The 22,107-nt window shown below is 33.2% G+C and overlaps 2 protein-coding genes across 4 annotated transcripts; one reads left to right on the top strand and one right to left on the bottom strand.

Annotated features, from left to right (window-relative positions):
* The first annotated feature begins 10,411 nt into the window (after positions 1-10,411).
* LOC141692894 (cytokinin hydroxylase-like) lies at positions 10,412-13,890 on the top strand. Its single transcript, XM_074497848.1, has 4 exons — positions 10,412-10,836; positions 10,957-11,186; positions 12,545-13,165; positions 13,253-13,890. Exons 1-4 carry the CDS (start codon positions 10,443-10,445, stop codon positions 13,682-13,684), a joined length of 1,677 nt encoding a protein of 558 aa, XP_074353949.1. The 5' UTR covers positions 10,412-10,442; the 3' UTR covers positions 13,685-13,890.
* Positions 13,891-15,181: 1,291 nt separating this feature from the next.
* LOC141688925 (pectin acetylesterase 9) lies at positions 15,182-21,317 on the bottom strand. 3 transcript variants are annotated; one of them, XM_074493071.1, is made up of 13 exons: positions 21,243-21,292; positions 20,882-20,980; positions 20,710-20,792; positions 19,733-19,862; positions 18,321-18,400; positions 17,753-17,839; positions 17,354-17,478; positions 17,218-17,278; positions 16,904-16,960; positions 16,749-16,826; positions 16,528-16,633; positions 16,275-16,423; positions 15,182-15,630 (listed from the first exon to the last, which is right to left on the bottom strand). In XM_074493071.1, the coding sequence occupies exons 2-13, from the start codon at positions 20,967-20,969 to the stop codon at positions 15,526-15,528; spliced, it is 1,149 nt and encodes a 382-aa protein (XP_074349172.1). In that variant the 5' UTR covers positions 20,970-20,980; positions 21,243-21,292; the 3' UTR covers positions 15,182-15,525. The 3 variants fall into 3 exon arrangements, with proteins under 3 accessions (XP_074349172.1, XP_074349171.1, XP_074349173.1); XM_074493070.1 differs by having other exon boundaries at positions 20,882-21,310; XM_074493072.1 differs by lacking the exon at positions 15,182-15,630 and having other exon boundaries at positions 16,281-16,436; positions 20,882-21,317.
* Positions 21,318-22,107: the final 790 nt, after the last annotated feature.

Genomic DNA, 22,107 nt, shown 5'->3' with positions numbered 1-22,107 from the left:
GATTGTTAGATATATTTGATAATGTCATGGCTAATATGATTTATGTTTAGTTTTCAGATCTTACTTAAATAGGATAAATCAGTACTTACTGGAAGTCAGGACTTAAGGATATCAATACTTATATTATCAGGAGATAATCATCAGAAGATGGATATCAGAACTTAAGTGCTGAAGGACGTTCAGATAAGGACAGTAGCTGATTAAAGGAAAGAAGATCGAGATAAATATAAGAAGAGATATGCATGAAGAAGGAATTCTATAAAGAATAGAATACTTGGAAGAAAAGATATTTGATTGATATATTTTAGGAAGCAGAATTATATTCCATATCAATTAGCGATTATCTTGTAACTGTGTAGTATATAAACACAGACATAGGGTTTACACTATAAGTGTTATCATATTCGAGAAGATTATTCGTAGTAACCCTAGCAGCTCTCGTGATATTTGTTCATCACTGAGAGGTAACAGTTCCATACTGTAACAGAGTTTATTGTTTCAATAAAGTTTATTTTCTGTTACTTGAGATATTAAAGTTTGATTTGATTGTACTTTATACTGTATTCACCCCCTCTACAGTGTGTGTGACCTAACAAGGTCTGTGATAAATCCGCTCATCTGGCTCCGGCCACCTCCACTCAATCCGGGAGTCCAACTAAAAAGCAGCCCGGGCTGATGAGTCCTGTGCCGCATGATCTAAGGCAGCATACTCATCTTTCAGCTCATAATGCTCCTTGGCAACAATACTCCCGGCGAACTTTCGATCAAATTATTCCTTAACGTAATGCCCCGGACCCGCATTAGGCTGCCTCGCGTACCCGGACCTAATACTTCTATAATATAAGTTGTTCTCTATTTCATCACTCTTGGTGATGAAATAACCCGGGGTGTCAACCCATAATCCCTCCGGAGTACAAGGCACCTTCCTAGAGGAAATCCTAACTACAGACAGCTTAGTTATAGCTCCGGAGTCAGAGGTCGGCGCTTTCTTTCCCATTTTAATCCGCTCAGAATCACTAGAAGACTCTAAATCTGAACCAGACGGCCCCGGATAGCAAGTAATGTAGGCCTTTGCACGAGCTGTAGTCCGGACCATAAACCTAAAACAAGTGATAAAGGTTAGTCTAAATCCCTACAGTTTATTTCTCTTGGAAGCTACATGGTCTGGACTATCCTATGTTCAATTTTATTTAAACTCAAAAGCAAACAGCCCGGAAGCCCAAAGCCAAAAACCAACACAAAAACACAAACATAAAAACCACTCCGGACTACACAACCCTAAAGCTAGTCTATTACTCCAGACCCAAGTCACAACAACACAGAAACAGTAAAAACCAAATAACAAAAAAATATATATATATCAGTCCGGACTAAGCAACCAAGTTTGGACGCAACCAAAAACCCTAATTCCGGAAACACAATTAACCGAAATCGAAACACCAAATTATGCCCAAAAAGCATATACATACATACACACGAACATAGACACAACAATGAAAACAACGAAACAGCGAACCAAAAGATACAAAAACAACAAAAAATCGCACAACAGGATGATATAAAAAGCAGAAATGACAAGAGGAGAAAAGCAACAGACTTACGGATGAAAAGATTACGGAGAGATTGGTGAAGAACCGGCAACGGCGGCACACCACTTGAAAATCTTGAGAAGAATTCCGAAAAGCTTCAGAGAAAACTAAGAAGAGAAATTGAGAGAAGGTAAAAAATAAAAATAAGGGGGGGGAGTGCCTTTTATAGGCACGGTGAATCCCAACAGCCCAGGCCACGTGGCACGATCCAGACCGCCCATCACCCAAGGTGATTAATGAAGAGTCATTATTAAAGCATGTCTTTTGAAAAAAGACAACTGTAATAATTCAAATCATTGGGGGGAAATCCCCAAAATCATTTCAACTTCCAAGTCCGGACTACTTAACTCAGTGCAATCCGGACTGGAGGGCAAGGAAAGCTCAAATTCTTTTGAGAACAACCAACCTTAGTCCTTATTAGCCGAATTCAAAGCAATCCGGACTGGGGGGCAAGTAAAGCTCAAATTCTTCTAAGGACAACCAACCTTACTCCAGATTGGCTAAACTCAACGCAATCAGGGTTGGGGGCAAGAAAGCTCAAATTATTCTAATGACAACCAACCTCGGTCCTGATTGGCTGAACTCAACGCAATCCGGACTTGGGGGAAAGGAAAGCTCAAATTCTTCTAAAGACAACCAACCTTAGTCCTGATTGGCTGATCTCAACGCAATCCGGACTGGGGGCAGGAAAGCTCAAATTCTTCCAAGAACAACCAACCTTAGTCCTGATTGGCCGAACTCAACTCAATCCGAACTGGGGGCAAGAAAAGCTCAAATTCTTCTAGAGACAACAAACTTTAGTCCTGATTGGCTGAACTCAACGCAATCCGGACTGGGGTTCCAGAAAAGCTCAAATTCTACTAAGAACAACTGACCTTAGTCCTGATTAGCCGAACTCAACGCAATCCGGACTGGGGGCAATTAAAGCTCAAATTCTTCTAAGAATAACCAACCTTAGTCCTGATTGGCCGAACTCAACTCAATCCGGACTAGGGGCAAGGAAAGCTCAAACTCTTCTAAAGACAACCAACTTTAGTCCTGATTGGCTGAACTCAATGCAATCCGGACTGAGGGGCAAGAAAAGCTCAAGTTCTTCTAGAGACAACCAACTTTAGTCCTGATTGGATGAACTCAACGCAATCCAGACTGGGGGCAAGAAAAGCTCAAATTCATCTAAAAACAACAATCAAAAGCTCATATTTTCCAAACAAGCCCAAACTTACTCCCACATCCAGAAAATCTGCATAAGGGAGTGGGGGGCACATGATAGTACATGTAGCTCCTGCAATGACTAGTCCTGGACTCCTAACTCCATATGGCTCCTGGAAGACTAGTCCTGGACTCCTAACTCAATCTAGTTTCGCGCACCTCCAGTCCTGACTGGCCCAATCCAGCAATTCCGACCTTGGGAAATCCCAGCACGTGAAACACTTGCCCAAGCACATGACAGGGACAACCGTCACCCATCAATCATGTGAATAATCAGGGCACGTGTCAGAAAATCCTCATAACATTCCACGGCCAGTCCCGCACTGACACGTGTAAAGCATCCACTCCAGCCAGGTGTCCTCCGCTCCCAGAACCAATGGCTACGATTTAAAGGTACCAACCCCAAAACCCTATCCTTGGGCTATAAATAGCCCATGAAGGTAAGGTTTTGGGGTTAATCACTCTCCCACACTCATTTACACAAACAGCCACATTTCATTCATATCTATCTTCATCTTCCCCAAAAGCAAGTTTTTACTCTCACGTCGGAGGCGCCGCGGGACCAAAACCCCCCTTCCGGTGTTGTTTTGTAGGAACCCCACCACAACTACACCTCCACAACGGCGAAGGATCCAGGCACGGCGTCGAAGGTAGGGGGAGCAAACAAAAATCGAAAAACCGAAACCGAACCGAAAAAACCGAAAAACCGCACCGAAAAAACCGAAACCGACAAAAACCGAAAAAAAACCGTAACCGAACCGACCGGACGGTTTGGTAACGGTTACGGTTTTATCCTTAAAACCGAACCGCTAATATTATTTTAAAATATGTAATATATATTTATTTACTTATCTATTTTATACAAATATTAATATATGATACTTGCCAGATTTATATAAGAATTTTAAAAACCTTTTGTTGTTGGGCATGTTGATGGATCATGATAGTCATTTACATGCACTTGCACTTGCTCAATAATCATTCATATTATAGCTCTATTAATTCATCAATACGAATCCCTCATTTAACGATGCTACTTGTTTGTTACATTATACTAAATAATTAATTTTCTTACATTTATATTAAATAACTTCTATAAATATTCTTAGTATTATATCAAATAATTATTTTAAAAAAAACCGAAAAAAACCGAAACCGATAAACGGTTAACCAAAACGAAAATAACCGTTCTGAACGGTTCGGTTACGGTTAATAGCTAGAAACCGAACCGAACCGAACCGACATACACGGTTCGGTAACGGTTTTTGGTAAAAACCGAGCCGAACCGAACCGTGCACACCCCTAGTCAAAGGAGCGTCCCCGCCACGAGGAGTTATCAGCCACTACTGATTCACCCTCTAAATTAGTTGGGTAATTAGTAAGTTAAATTGTTATTTCCATGTGTTTTCCTCGCTATGTTCTAGCAAACACGTACCATTGAGCTCGAGTAATCATAAACTTATGCATCATTAGAGAGAGATGAATTTAGCAGGCAACTAACAGTTTGAGTATTGTTGTTGTCATTTTTTCCTTTATTACAAAACTAATTTATCTGTTTGATGATGGGATGGTTTTTATAGGGTTGTTTACAAATCGAGTTGAGCCGAGTTATGATCAAACCGAATCGAATTTCATTTTTTTATGGCTTACCGAGTCGAGCCGAGCTTTCTTATAAAACAAAAACCTATGTTCGAGCTCGTTAACTAACGAGTCAAACTCGAGTTTGTACGCGAACAAAGACGAGCCCAGCATTAACAAATAAAAAAACAACTTAAGTAATTCAAGCACAACCGGATTATCTAACTATTTAATACAAGGCAAGCCCGGTTAAGTAAGAGACTAAACCTATATTACCAAAGTCAAATATCAATTCATCTCCCCGATAAAGTAATAATAATATTATTTCATCTATTCTCGTTCTCGTCCCTTCTTCTTATATCTATTCTTCTCCCTCACCCTCACTAATTCTTTATTATGCTATTGTAAGTATAACTTACACGCAATACCGATAATCGTCTCAATAAACCGCGGCTTCAGATTCGTGATTTTATTAGCCAAATAAAGTTTTAGATTCGGGGTTTTATCAAGAAGTGAAAAAGGTTATGTAAGCAAGCGTTTGATAATATTTGTTCAATTGGTTGTGTTTTAATCTTGATTGTAATTTGGACATGGTTATGATTTAGATTTGATTGTAAATTGGTGTGTTTTTAGATTTCGATTTGGTTGTGATTTGGTGTATTTTAGATTTGATTTTCTCATCTCTGTTTATTGTCTTGATATATCAATATATACAAATGATGCAAATATAATTAAAAATATTCAGAAAATATTTTTTTCGAGTTTTAATGAGTCGAGCGATTTCGAGCCGATTTAGAGCCGAGATCAAGCCGAACATACTAAAACTCGGCTCGAGTTTGTTTTACTTATTGAACACATTTTTATGTTCGAGCTCGAGTTTAAAAACGAGCCGAACGAGTCTTTAGCAAGCCGAACTCGTGCTTGTTCGCGTACAGTTCAGTTCGTGACCAGCCCTAGATTTTTTATGAATAAGATGCAGTTGTTGAATACTCCTTAGTTTTATATAATTTGTGTTATTTTACAGCATCTCCGACAACTTCACCGCATAATCAATAATATTATATTTTAAGTTTTCTCTCTTTCATATTAATTTTAGCACCCTTCTTTCAAAAAATATTTTAATAATTGACACCCCAAAATGTCAATTTCACTAATTCAATAAAAAATGCGTAACAAAAATGTATTAAAGAATTGATATTTTATGCATCATTCACACCACAAATGAAGTTGACACCCTAATTCATCATGGGATGTCAACTTTTGGCATCCCAAGTAGGCAAATTGGCACCTCATGCCAACTCATTTAACACCCCAGTGACATCTCTAAACTCCAATGTAGTGCTAACAAGGGTGCCAATCCACATCATGTCACGTGGCCTTGGTACCCTCTTGATAGGATTGTCAAACGAATAATACAGATACGGATATGTCTATATCCGTATTTGTATTCGCAATCGCCGCATTCGAATACGGATAATATCTTTTTATTTAGACAGTCATGTAGAACTAGTAAGTCTTGATTTGATGTCAGTCTTATATCAAAAAAAGTTTGCTTGTCTTGTTGTCGTAAACTCTACAATTTCTAATTGAGTTTCTTTTTGGACGCAAATTACTTTTATTGAATTTGAAATGTTTAATTATGTTTGGCCATCATTTCATAAAAAATAGTGCATGAAGTAATAGCATATAAAATATTTTTTATTCAAGTTAACAAATAGCTAGGTTTTTTTAGAAACAAAAATAAAACTGAAGAGGAATTAACAAAAGAAATAATATATAATTTTAAATTAATTATTTACGTCGCTACACTCTTCTATTCATCTTTTGCTTAATTTTATCTAATTTCACCATTAATTGATCAAGTTAATTATTTAATTAAGTGCTAAATTTACATATTTTTACGAAAAAACAATCGGAACTTCAAGTGTAAAGTTCAAAGACTTTTCTTGATGCGTATGTAAATCTCAATTACGACGATTTCAGTTCAAAAAAATTACACATTTTTACGAAAAAATAATAGGAACTTCAGGTGTAAAGTTCAAAGACTTCTCTTGATGCGTATGTAAACCTCAAATACGACGATTTCAGTTCAAAAAAACTATCGTAAATGGCTCGATTTCTTGTAATGTTAGTCAAAAAACCCAAAAAAACTTGTTTCTTTGCCAAAAAAAACCTTTGAAATAATTTTTTTTCACTAGCAACCCCAATCAACTTTCATAAAAAGATTAAAATATTAAGCATAGTTATTTATTGTTGAATAAATTCCTATCATGATTAAGTATTATTATAATAAGTACAAAAAAAATCGAAGTTATCAATCAAAGAATGAAAATTTTGAATTTTAAATTCTTACATGGCACAAAATGACAATTACATTTGACGGAGCTGCAAAAACAACTAATAATTGCAATAAATTAATAATTGGAATATAATATTTTTATTAGATATATTAGTCGCTCTTCAAACATTTTAAATTTTAAAATGAACAAACTTAATATATAGAAGTTATTTTATATAAAAATTTTCAACAAAGTCTTAACGTGAATATTGCAACGGATCTGATAAATTTAAATATTAATTTAGACAAATTAGTATATCTATACTATATTATAAAATATGAAACATTAAAAGTTTGGTAGTCGGTCGGTCGGTACATGCTGAAATTATTTAATTGCTCTTATTTAATTTTTCTAATTCTAATTATTGGGTCGATCAATTCTAATTATAATTGATATTTAAATCAACTTCCTCTATCACTTAACCAATTTCAATTTTATTTTATATCGAACTCTATATGACTATAATTTATTTTAAATTCAACTTCTTCTACCAATTTAAATTTTAATTTATATTGAGTTATATATCATTCTAATTTATTACTTCAGACTAAATTAAATTTAAACAAACTAAATATAATTCTTAAGATTTGGTTGATATATAATGTGACTCGGGTTAAGATAAAATAATAATATTATCAATTCTCCTAAAAAAATTATACCAATGAACTTGGATAAATAAATACATTATACAATTGATTCAGACTAATACAAAATTAAAATAAAAATACAATTCGATCAACAAAAAAACATATATACTAATTATTTAGTCTAAAACAAAATTACGTTCTTATCCGAAATTTAAAAAAAATATTAAACTAAATATAATTAGTTTGATTTGGTCGGTGTATTGGACATCGGGCTAAAATAAAATAATGTAGATCACTGATCCGAAATAAATCAAATTAATACTGGACTAAGTATAATTCGTATCCTATTCATATGAAATAAAATATCAAATTTTATTTAAAACATAATTTTTTTAAATACACTTAGAATTATCAATAAAACTATATCGTTCAATCAATAATATTGTCCTTTTCAAATATTTTTTATACAGTTATAGTTAATCGATTAAGTAATTAATATGATAAAATAATAGTTTTTAAGGTATCAACATAATGGAGACGTTATATTTTTACCCTCGATAAAATAATAATTTCATTATAATAATATTTCCCCCTTACCAATGTTATCACTTTGAATAAGTTTAAATATTTTAAAAAGTTATTAACATATACGTTTAATTATATAATTACCATGAAATCATATCATTTAAATTTTTAAATGAACAAAATTAAGAATTGAATTCAAATATTTTTTTAAAATTATGTAATATTAAAAAAAATCTGTGGAGTTCGTGCATCGCACGGGTTTTAAGCTAGTAGTTATAATAAACGAAACATTAAAATTTTGGTAGTCAGTCGATCGGTTAGTACTTGCTGAATTTATTTAATTATCCTTATTAAATAATATATTATTAAACTAAATTATATTGCATTCTTGCCGGTTCATCTTGTACTCTTTAATTTACTTCTTTGACGTAGACTGCTACCCACATATAGTATACATTTATACCATTTATAAAAAATTGGCAGTTGCTTGGTACTTCCTAAATTAATCAATTACCCTTATTAATTAAAATAATTGATACCAATGTATAATCTTTTAATTATAGCAATTTACGTACAACTATATATTACATAAGCCAATAAACATAAATCAAATCACAGAAGGAAGGACGAATAGATTCTGGCATTCGTTTCGCGGCGATCATTACATTTAAAAAAGTAGAATAAGTATTCTTGCCTTTTATATATTAAATAACTACATAAAATTCTTCCCGAAATAACATGACAATTTTATTTATTTATTAAAATAAAATAATAAAATTATCTATTTATACTATATTATGATAAACCAAAAATTAAAAATTTGATAATCAATACCTATTTTTTGGTACACGCTGATTTTACCAAATTATCTTAAAATTAATTTTACATAATTATCCTTAATTATTTTACTAGGTTTAGTAATAAGCTTATAACCGGAAAAGAAATCAAAATCTTTTTCAACCATTACAAGGTACATTTTCTATTTTTTCACAACTAAAATAATTCCTACGAAGATCACGGGCAAGTCTATTTATTATATCTATACTATACTATAATAACCAGAATGAGATATAATTTGGTTCAACGGTTATTTTCTAATTTTGGTTTTAAAATATTAAATAAATAATGTTATATATCCGTTAAACTACTAGACACAGTCTAGTTATCATACTAAACTACGACCTCACTTTATCCTGTTATTAAAATAAATAAATAGCGTTATATATCCGCTAAACTACTAAATTGTTAAACTACTGGACATAGTTTATTTATTCTCCTAAAATACGATCATATATTATCCTATAATTTTAATTATAAATTTATAATAATTATAAATTTATATAAATATTTTAAAATTATAATTTAGACAAATTAGTATATATTACCTAAAAAGCATCAAGAGATTAGTACAGGTGACTAGTACTCGTATATATACAATTTTTTGGGAAGTAATAGATTATTCTGCAGATTGAGTTTTTATTAAAAAAAATTAGAAATCATTTTATATAAAAACTATTTATTAATTATAGGATGGTTGTCTTGGTTGCAACTGACACATGTACAAAAATATATAAGTAATATGAAAATAATTGACAAAGATTCATAAATTTATTCATGATTATTTTTTTGAGTTTACGGGAGTTATTGGTGATAAAAATAGTTAAAAGGTTTTTTAGCAAAAATTGATAAATTTATTGAATTTTTGGCTAATGACACAACTTCAATTTTAAACTTCAGTCGTAAACTTCAAAGATTTCAAATGAAAAATGCCTCCAAACAGTTTTGCAAAAAATGCCTTCATAAATTATCAAATCAAATATTTTGCACATAAAAATATTTTCATAAATTTAAAAGAATTTCATTTTTTTTTAAAAAGCTACCCCTAAATTCCACCAGTCCGTAACAGGCCTGTTCAAAAAATTTAAAATCCGATACCAGGCATTTCAAAAAATTCCAAATAAAAATCTAAATTTTTATATAAATTTAAGAATATAAAATATTATTAATAGATTTTTAAAATTATGTGTACTATTAAATACCGAAAGAGTTATATTTAATTGATTGTCGATTTATTACAACAAATAACAATTATTGGAATTTAAGGTTAATAAATGAAAAAATTTAAATATAATATAATCTAATATTATTTTTTTTCGATATCTAAAGTACTCTATCTCATAATTTAAGATATCTATATTTCGGTATCTAAAATAATCACATCTATTCATGTACATAATATAAAATGGGCTTAATGTTCCCCGAGTTAACTTTGGCTAATTATCTATAATTAAGTCACTTTTCAATATAAAATTAAGGTTATATTTTAAATACATGGGGTGAATTTTATTATTAAAAAATATTATTTAACTTCTATATACATAATCTCAATCACTTTAGATAATTTTATATAATTTTTCTATAATTAACTTTAGATACATTTTTCTTATAATTAACTATGATATTAATATATAAATTAAAAAAACAAATAAAAGTCCAGTTGGGTGATTTGATCCGACCCGCGAGCCTAAAACATCTTCATATTTTAGGGAAAGCCTGGACAATTTATAACAAATCTGACCCGCTCCATTTCTGAAAAACGAACTTTTTAAAGCCCCATGTTTACATTTCACTGGTATCTACTTCCCCGGCCTTCAACAAAAATATTATATAGCTACAAACTTATTGGAGAAAGAAAAAAGTTAGATAATTACTCGAAAGCGATGGGATTGACTTGGATCCTCAAAGATGTTGGATTAGCCCTGGCTGTGTTGCTTTTGTTGGTGCTGTGTGAAATAATTTTAAGTTTTTGGATATGGCCAAACATGGCATACCAAAAGCTTAAAAGATTTGGACTCACTGGGCCTTCTCCTAGTTTTCCTCTAGGAAACATTAATGATATGGTAGCAGCAATAAAAACAAATAAACAATCTCTTTCAACTACCAACGTAATCACACATGATGTTCATTCGAGAGTCTTTCCTTACTATGCTTTATGGCAAAAATCTTACGGTAAGTCTCGACTGTTTCGAAATCCTGGTTAATTCTTCTGTCACACTATTTTTATTTATGATGATTTTGATCATTTTTGCACGTTTTTGTGATTAAATATTTTTATGTATGTTTGGGCAGGAAAGGTGTTTATACATTGGCTAGGAACAGAACCATTTTTGTATGTTTCGGATGCGGAGTTTCTGAAGCAAATGTCTGCAGCTGTTCCGGGGAAGAGCTGGGGAAAATCAAATCTTTTCAGAAATGATAGGAAACCCATGTTTGGGAGTGGCTTAGTTATGGCTGAAGGTGAGGATTGGGTTCGTCATCGGAATGTTCTCACGCCAGCTTTCTTTCCGACCAACCTTAAGGTATAATTTTCGGAATATATTATTCCTTTTTAAAAGATATTTTTATTTTATCTTTTAAAGTAATGTAAATAATGAAAAAGTAATGGTAATATTTACGTGGTATTGTGGTAATAATATATTAGTGCCAGATTGGTAAATATTATATTTTCTTAGATTACTAAAAGTGAGAACGAGTATCTGCAGTATATATATTCATTTATCTGTTATTACCTGTGTTTGACTGATTTGCAGTATAACTAATTATTGACATATATTTTTACAAAATGGGCCTCTTGACTGATTTGCAGTATAACTAATTATTGACATATATTTTTACAAAATGAGCCAGAGGCCAATTTTAAGAGCACCCTCAACGGAGGGTCACTTGATATCTTGGGACTAGTAAAGTGGACTTCGACAATATTTAAAATGGATTTTACCATTGAATGAATAAAGAAAAAAGTGGGAAATCCCAACAAAATGGCCGAACCCAGTAAATTGTCATTTTATATCAATATTTAATTCAGAACCTGTTGTCTTTTCATTTTTTATGATATACCAAATAGGGCCACATGATCTTGTATAATAGTTTGTGCGTCGGATGATTTTATTAAGTTTGAAGCCTAAATCCACTAAAGATACTTATTTGGCAAGTTAGTGGGACCAATTAATGGGAAATGGGATCTCCCACTAAAGATATTCTAAGAGACGACTTAGTCACTGGACTAGACTAGACTAGGACCTCGAAAGTACTCTCATCATCCCAAATTAATTGTCCAGTTTGACTTTTACGTGTATTTTAAGTTGTCTTGACCGTATACATTTATTTTTAAGTTTTTTTATGAATAAAAATAAAAAATTTAAATTTTTATTCACAAAAAAATAAAAAATAATTAACAGAGATATGCGGTCAAGTCACCTTAGATTAATTTGAGATGGAGGGAGTATTATTTATGACCAGTAAGAGGTACCCAAAAATATTTTTCAAAATTTGTATCAAACGATATGGTCATCACAGGTTTTGATTTGTGAGCGGATATTATTATTATTGGGAAAGTTACCGGCTAGCTATATGAGACAAGGGGTCTACAGCATTTTCCAATATTTATTTTATAGTGTACAAGTACTGCTAATGAAGATGCCTGGAGAGGGAGAGGGGTGTAACTGTATATGAGGGCAACAAAAATTAATAAGATCCGTATTTTTCATAAAAATAAATTGCCAAACTTAACATGGCTGTAAATGATATGTCACAAATTATGTGCCAATGCTACTACCAGAGATGCTCTTTAGTTGCAGACTTTGTGGTGGTAACACATTCTGATGCTTTATATATGTGGGAATGGTATAATTAAGTTGAACAAACCTGAAACATGTAGGACTTGGCAAGCTTAATGGTAGCATCAACAAATGATATGATAGATAGATGGACCTCCATTATCAACTCCGGCCAGCAAGAAATCGATTTTGAAAAAGAAATAACCACCACAACCGGGGAAATTGTAGCCAAAGCAAGCTTTGGCATGACCAACGAGACAGGTAGAAAGGTTCTTGAGAAACTCGGAGTTCTGAAACAAACTCTGTTCAATTCCAACCGTTATGTTGGAGTACCATATAGCAAGTTTTTGTGCCTCAAGAAAAACCGTGAAGCAAAGAGACTAGGTGATGAAATTGATGCTCTTCTTTTGACGCTTATAAACGACAAAATTAAATCAAAGAAAGATGGAGATGGCTCTAGTGTTGCAGCCGACCGTGAGAAGAATCTATTGGGCATGATGCTGGCTGATTATGAAAGTGCCAAGTCATTAACAACTAAAGAAATAGTGGATGAGTGCAAAACTTTTTTCTTTGGAGGCCATGACACTGTTACTTTGGCACTAACATGGACTCTGTTTCTCTTGTCCGTGCATCCCGAATGGCAAAATCAACTCCGAGAAGAGATCAAACTAGTTGTAGGAGATCAAGTTGTAGATGCCAATATGCTTGCTGGACTTAAGAAGGTACATAAATGATTTTATCATATCTTACTACATTTTGTTTAGTAATTATTTCTAATTTGATCTGCATTTTTTTCAATTTTGTTGCAGATGGGATGGGTAATGAATGAAGCTTTAAGATTATATCCACCTGCGCCTCACCTACAAAGACAAGCAAGATATGACATTCAAGTTAAGGAGGTGATCATCCCTAAAGACACGAATATCGTGATTGATGTGATGGCAATTATGCATGATCGTGAGTTTTGGGGCGACACGGTGTACCAATTTAGACCTGAGAGATTTGAGGCTGATAACATATATGGAGGATGCGAACACAAGATGGGGTATGTCCCCTTTGGTTTTGGAGGGCGAATGTGCATCGGTAAAAACCTAGCAATTATGGAGTACAAGATTGTGTTGACCTTAATTTTGTCGAGGTTTTCGTTCTCGCTTTCACCATACTACAGCCATTCCCCTGCTATCATGTTGTCTCTCAAGCCTGCCAAGGGAATGCCCCTAGTAGTTCAGCCTTTATATTAGGTTAACAGATTGATTTTCAATCGCATGTTTTTTCAGGTAAGGTTGACAATTTAAAGCAAATGTATCTTAGACCTTGAATTGTTTTGGTGCTATAAGACAATTTCATTTGCTTGCTTATGTGTGTTTCTAGTAATTGTGTGGGCGTTTTGATCATCTTTTGCATCAGTAGATGAAAGTAAACATTATTTCCGAATATACGAACATGTAAAACTTATATTCCCCTATTCTTGTTGTTAACAATATATTATTTGTAATAGTAACATTTATAGTGTTTCTAATAAGGGTCTTAAGGGTCTTAATCCCGACAATACGTTACCGCATAAGACTTATCTAACATACCGTTCCAAAACCCTTATATCTATATTTTTAGGGCCCAAATTTAAGTTTCTTTTTTTTTGTGTTCCGCAGATATTTATAGCGGAAAGAATTTTCTACTTTTCTCGGATATTTTCCGCGAAAAGGAGAAAACCCTTTCTCCTATAAATATATGCGGAACACAATAAAAAAATCTTAAATCTGGGTCCTTAAAATATAGACTTGACGCTTGCGACCCATTCTAATAATTGTTGGTAGCCACATTACTCGTATCCTAAATTACCGAAGTATAAAAAATAGCCCTTAGCAGGGGGTGAGCGGAAAATCGGAAAAACTGCTCGCACCGTACCAATCTGCACCGCAAAATGTGGTTTCTGATTTCCGTGGTGTGGTTGCGGTTTGAAATTTTGACAAACCGCGCGGTGCGAGTTGCAGTTTTAATATTCTGAAATGCAGTTCAAATCGCATCGCAATAATTAATAAATATATATATATATATATATATATTAATGAATATTTATGAAAGTTTTGGTTAATCTGCAACTCCTTTCTTTTTTTATCGTAGTTAACCCGCAGCCGCTACCCTTTGGATGCGTACTGGGTAAAACCCGCAGCCGCTACCCTTCGGGTGCGCACCGGGTAAACTCTACAGGCTCACGGAATAACCTGCAAACCACGTGAACAAAGATAAGTGATTTAAATTTTAAGTCCAGATGCAGAGATAATCAGATAAATATTGAGAAACAGAAGATGCATGCTATCTCCCGGTAGCGTGCTACTTTTTTTATAGATATTTTTTTCATTATAATGGTGTCTCAAAAAGTTAAATTTTCATATGTACTTTAATTAAGAATGTGTGCCCCTCAGTGATAAATTTTAAAAGACCAGTTAAATTTAAATTTTGTTATTTATTTTAATTTTTCCACGATAATTTAAATTTGGATTTATGTACAAATTTAAATAATTAATCGAAGGTGTAAATCGCGATAAACCGCACCACACCGCATCACATTTTCGTGATGCGATTTATGCAGTTTTAAAATTTCGTGGTACAGTTGCGGTTTTATAATTGAAGAAAACCGCATAAGCGGTTTGGTTAGCGATTTCGGTAAAAAAACCGTACGGCCCGCAACACGATCACCCCTAAACTCACCTTAATCTCAAGAGAATAAAAACACGGGATGAAATGAATATTTAGCTTTTTTGATTTATCAAAGTGTACAAATGCTATCAACGATTTCTATAAACATGTATGTATGCTAAAATGACTAACATAAGATCCTAAATTTGAACCAATACTTTCTACACAATAAATAAACCAACGAGAATATAACTAATGAAATTAGTAATATAACCATCGGACCTTTTGAAACCTTGATTAGAGTAGCAAAATCTGCACATGAAAGATTTAGTTAACTTGATTAGTATGATCGCATTTGTGCTATGACTCAATGTAGTATAACGTCATTTGTGCTATGACTGCATTGTTGAATAATGAAGATCTGATTGTATGAGACGCCTTAGTATTAGCCTATTAGGTTGTGGCAAGTACTGTCACAAGGATAAGCACAGTCGATCTCCTTGGTGACCCTTCTCCCAAAATACCAATCACCGACAGCATCTGCAATTGTCTGCAAGAAATTCTGGTTAATGATAGTAGCAGAAAACCAGAAATCTTCGATGAGATATCACCAAAGCACAGTGTTTGGATGTTAAATATAGGTTCGATTCTTCTATTTAATGTAGTAACTTATAACATGTGGTGTTTGACTCTACAACTCCATCGCCACTGAACAAATAAATCTCAGACTGGCATGCTCCTAAAAAGTTGCAACTAATAGATTGCGCAAGTATAAAAGTGAATGATGGATTTTAGTTCATTAATAAATTTGATCATTAGCACAATACACGACATGCTACATTTCTTTTTTTTCCTGAAAACTGAATCATTTTCCTTGTACTGCTCAGTTTTTCACAAGGTAACGCAACCCCTTACAGAAAATTCAAATTGTAAAATAAAGATTGAATGATAGATTACAAACTTGAACATCTATCCTTTCTTGATATGCTAAACTAGCAACAAGATTGGCTCAAGCCTTACCAGACCACACGAATTTGCTTTGCTTCAAAAAGGTAACAAGTCAAATTACCATAATGGTCCGACTCTATTTTCTTTTAGAGTTAGTTTAGCATGGTATTAAGGCAGTCAAAGAAAATGAATAGTAATGACTGCAATTACCTTATTATGCTGCATGGGATGATTTAGATTGTGTACCTTATTGTGCACTCTTGGTGAGTCAGCTGCATACCAAGTATCTTGTGATTCACTTTGGCAGTGAGTAAAACAGGAATTTATAAACATCCCTCCCCTTCTTGAGTATTCATAGAAAAAATACAAAGCTGCCAGCATTTCTTTCCTAAGTCCTGAACAACCGAACTGTCAATTTAAATTTCTAATCATGTGATGGGTAAATCAATGTTGATAAAATCATTATATTATGAAAAGACATAAGTTCCAGAAGACCGACCTTGTAGAGTATCTATCTGTGCGGGACTACATGCTGCTGGATTAAGCTTGCAGTGATTCCAATGCCCATGTGGATCGGCAGAAGGTGGCACAAATGCATGATGAAACTGTGGACAGAAAAGATTGTTTTCACTTCCTATCATTTTCCCAAAATTAACAAGAGAATATATAGGTAACAGACTCTTAGGAATTGACACGAAGAATATGGAGAATATGTCTTACTTGGTACACATCATATGCTGAATTTAGAACAAATAAAGGTGTCCTAATGTATCTCATTGCATGCTGCGGGAAGAAACACTGCAAGAGAACTTCCTGTTATTAGTTAAAAGCTTAGTAAATCTTAAACTAAAGGAAGTATCTTCGACTTTTCATACTTGAGTCGGATAGTAGAGAGACATTGTGCAGTTTTTATCCAGGTTTTGTTCTACTCCCTGCAGCAATCACAGATCGAATAAGATATTCCTATATTTGCTCATGAGGAGTACGTGAACTAACGTCAATCTTTACAATTTCTAGTTCCTTAAACTACAAAGAAATAATGATAACCTAAGTTATGATTTAAATTAATATCCCATCTTTCCATACAATTTTAACCATTTACTTGTAAAAAAAGTGGCTGTATAAAGATGATATATTAATAACTAAAAAATCAAATATGTCCAAAATTCTTTTCTGACGAATGGTGTACCTGTAGGGAAATTAGGTCTTCATAAAAAGTTCTTGAAGTATGGTTCAACATTATGTCCCTCCTGCACAGGGGAACCCAGAAAATAAAGACAATGTAGGAAGTTGTGACAATTCTACTTAAGATATGAGTAACGTACACATCCAAGAAGAATCCGGCATCACTTAAGCATTTGATACTTGCATTATTTGGCAGATAACTGGTGAAGTTATCACAGTGTAAAAAGACTGCCAAACCCCCTGCAGAGCACCCGGAAAGTAAAGCCTGAACAAGACGAATCAAATTTACTAAATAAGAGTGTACATATCTGAAATTGTACATATCTGATCTAGTGAATCTCCGAGTCTTCATATTTTCAATTCATTTTAATTATATTGCCTTTAGTTCCCTTGATGAAATGACCAGTTGGTGCAAAGCATTTGATTTCAATGCAATAGCTTCTTACAAAATTAATATTACATTATTACTATTTGGTAAAATCCATGAATAGAAGAGTACCATAAGAAATGAATATATCACCTTAAGCAGAGGACTACACCTTTTTTGCATGACGTAGACCTTTGGGAAGAAGATCTAGAACAACAGATTTCCAGATCCTTTGCCCTCTAAAATAAAGTAATGATGTCTGTTTCCAATTCAAACAAGGAACATGAAAAATCAAAACATTGTTAGTAAGCATCATGAAAACTACAACTTCCTAAATATATAAACAAGGAAGGCCTAACAAAGACTTCTATCTTGTTTTAATTACATTAGTAGGTTCAACTAAATTATATGCATTTTGAAGGAGTATTAGAGACACTTTGCATTTCTCAGACTGAAAATTCTGGCCTTCGTAGAAGAAGAAAATCCTCTGGAGAGATAATTAAATGTTTCATTGTCATTATTATCTTGGTTTTCTTTTCAGGGAGAAGAAAGTGATGATATATAGTTTCAGAAGTTTTTTGAAGCTAAGGTTAATTTCAAATCAGCAGCAAATGAATATCTATTTAAACTACTTTTTAATAGCTACTTAGCCCTGGTAACACTATCCCAGAATACCAAGTCATGAACTTCAAACCAAATGTGAGGACTAAATTAATAGAGCATGTCCACAGATCACATACCCCATTGTCAAATTTGGCATCCCCCGCAAACGAAGCTCCATCACAGTATCTAATCTTCACACGGTTCCAATTGTAAAAATCTGCCAATAACACACATTCTTTAGTTTATTTTGTTACTAACATTATCATTATAAAGTTTAATTTTATGCAAGTAAACAAGATTATTTGAACTACTTAGTGTAAGATTATTCATACAGAACAAAATTAATCCCCTAATGGATAGCATCGTTGCATTGCATATAGACATTCTTATCACGGGGAAAAATACCGGGGCTGACTACGTAGTTCTGAATACTGACCAAAACCTCCAACAGAAAATTACATAAAAGTACTTAAAATACCAAAAAATTAGCCCTCCCAAGAACAAAAATATAAAAGATAAATATTAATTTTATAAATTTTTGTTTTTAGATCCATGTCTAAATTGTTCCGGTTTCACCACAGATGGCACTAATTCAGTGTTAACATGAGCAAGCCAGGGTGTAATGGATTATTTGATCAATGCGTTAAGCCACCTGCCCCAGTAGGTGAGTCTAATCTTGTACACATGTGGTGTCTTCATTAACATATAATTTTTGTAATAATGTTGATGGAGTGATGTCGGTGCCCCATGCACACCACAGACAACAACAAAAGATTAAAAAAGTTAGAAGGGGCATGATTATTAAAATGACAAAAGAGGTGATGGTGGGACTATGACTTGAGGAATGACTTTTAAAACTTGTAACTACTCTCTAGTTTAGGTGACGAGCACAAATAGAACATGGATAGTTTTGGCATTTAACAGTCTTGTACTGAAAGATTGGGCTGGCAATGGCAAAGAAGAGAAAAAGCTTCAAGGGACTGGGCTAGCACGGGTAGTGAAAGCTAGCTGGAAGGAAATAGCCACAAGCACAAAAGCAATTAGCTGTCTGCTTGTTGCACATACCTCAATTATTTATCACGTGAAAAGGTCGACAAATATGATAGTGACATTGACTGATTTCCTTTCTTCATATCATATCATATGATACCAAATCCTAGAATAGGCTTATAAGTTTTAAATATTTATCATTAATCATGAATTTGTACTTTTCTCGAAATTTATAATTTCGCACTTTATTTCTTCCACAACTTCAAAACTTATAATTTGACACTCTACTTCTTCCACGACCAACCTGGTAATTAGTATAATGTATCAATCAAAAATTCTCAATGGACAAACAAATTGAGTTTATAAGTTCATTAGAGCAACTTAAACACGACAAAGAAAAAACTCGAACCATTTTAAATTATGACTTTATAAACTTAAGTTTGCGAGAAAAAATACTAGAAAATAATGAATATAACTCGTAAAGTAATCATTTCCGAAATTAATATTCACTTCCCTCCAGGCTCCAACTAAGCATAGAAAACTAAAACTGGAGGCTTACCAGGATTCAGAGAAGCATTGTTGCTGAGAATGCCTGAGAAAACTTCCCATTTGTTCATGTAACGCGTCGATCCACGGCGTGTCTTGGCTCTATCCAAACATGAATTCAGGTCATTACACCACCCACCACCCTGTATATTAAATAAGAACTGGATATATTTAATACAGGAGTACATTATTCTTAAGTTCACGCATTTGTGTAGGATGTAACAATAAATGAACTACAACAATCTTCTTTCTCTTTGATTATTTGTTTCTTTATTGGGTAATGTGAATACAATTCTTTGATTGGATGCCTCAAATTACTCCCCCAACACTTTATTATCTACTTTGTAGCAGTACATCCGTCCCATTTTTGGGTCATTTCATTTATCTGAGATACTATATACAATATATTAATCATTTATATTAAGTTAAAACGGCAAGACGACGACTGAATTAATATGATTTTATACGACTTTTTAATCATATTGTAAATTTTTATACTAATTTTTACCAAATTGTTTCAAGTTAAGATATGGTGTTGTGGCATTCGCTAACATGATTTGAAAAAACAATTATATTTACGGAGATGACTTGAAATCCGAAAGATCACATTTACGAACATGACTTAAAACTCGGAAACAATGAGAATGTTTTAATTTAACGAATTATTTTAAGTTGAAACATAGGTGGGATAGTGCAAAGGATAAAGAACAAAACATTGACATACTCAAGAAGAAAGAGTGTCCCGTATTCCCCAATAATTACCTAATTTTTTTAAAACCTTTTTTTCTTCCAAATAAAATATAATTTCAAAAAACATATATAAATTAGTATAAAAAAATATATATAAAAATTGCGGAACTATACTTTATACAATTTTAATATGCATGCCAGAAAAAAATTGTAAAAATTAAGTGGGTCGGGGAATATAAGAAAAGTGACAAAAAACACAAAAGTTAAATAAACGTATTAGTTACAAAATTACATACATACCTCAAACTGCAAAAGCCAATTGTTAAGTCCAGCTCCGAAGCCTCTGTGCAAGTGATAAGCCGGTAAACTCCCATCCAAGCAATCTAAACGATACATATATAAGTATTGTGTACACGTAGACAAAATTATTGTAAATAAAAACTCACACAGAATTGAAATTATTGAAGCGTACAAGCGCCGAGAAGAGAAGCGTTTCGAACTAGAGTCATGTTCACGAGTAACCTGTTGTTATCGGAATAAACGTACGCCGGTGCGCACATTAGCACTAGTACTGCACAAAACATTAACATTTTCATTCTGCTTTCCAATTTATCTAAATCTGCTATATGTTGTGTGTGTGAGAGAGAGGGAGAGAGAGAGGGAGGGAGGGAGAGAGAGAGAGAGAGAGAGAGAGAGAGAGAGAGAGAGAGAGAGACGTTGAATGAAAGAAGTGATGAAGATTTACAAAAGAATTAAAATGAATGTATTTGTATGTAACAGAGCGCGAATGTTGATGATGTGAGAAGTGAAGGTGAAGAGAGAGAGAGTCGTACTTGTACTCCTATCTTCTTTATAGATTAGATGTTAGGAGTAAGAAGATGGGGGAATGAGGAGGGAAAAGTATGGTGATATTTATACACACGCCAAATAAATCGTGTGTAATGACCCTGCAGTTGGTATCACCTGTTCAGGAGCGCAAACCAGTTGAATTGAGCCGAATTTTCAATTATTTATTTTTTACTTAGTCTAAAAATCAAACTAATTTTTTTTCTTTGTATATCGATTCGTTAACAAAAAAATAATATTGTCATTTTGTTGAGCATGATGCTCAAGCTGATTTGCTATCTGTCGTAATGTCTGAATGTTCACCTAATAGAATTACTTCATTTCACAAAAATAAGACTTAATGAATTTTTGATTTTTAAAATATAGGAAATTTGACAAATAAACCAATTTTTGGATATTCATTTGCAAATATACTACCTTATTTAAAATTTTACAAATTTACTATATTTTTAAACCTACAAACAATTAAATTACAAAAATATCATCTCTCTAATCTCTTTATCGTTCTCATCCTTTCTCACCTCATCTTACTCCACCACAACCTCTTCCTCAACCTTCTCATCTTCCTTCATAACCACAACATCCCTCCGCCGCCTCAATCCACCTCGTCCTTTCCAATTCACCACATACGGCGACGGCGACACCGATTTCGACAACGAATAGACAATCGGCGTCGGCTCCGGCGTTATATACAATGCCGGTGAGATATTTTGTTATTCTTGTATTTTTAATTTGGCACATTTGTTGTTCTTTTAGTCTATTAAATTTGTTCTTTTAGTCTACGAAATTAGCTTTATAGAAATCAAATAAGCATGACAAAACAGAATTGAAATTAACATAAAAAGAGGCATT

This window comes from Apium graveolens, chromosome 10, assembly GCF_009905375.1.
Source record: "Apium graveolens cultivar Ventura chromosome 10, ASM990537v1, whole genome shotgun sequence".
NCBI lineage: Eukaryota > Viridiplantae > Streptophyta > Magnoliopsida > Apiales > Apiaceae > Apium > Apium graveolens.
The sequence above is the reverse complement of the archived record's forward strand: the minus strand, read 5'-3'. Positions and strand labels throughout refer to the sequence as shown.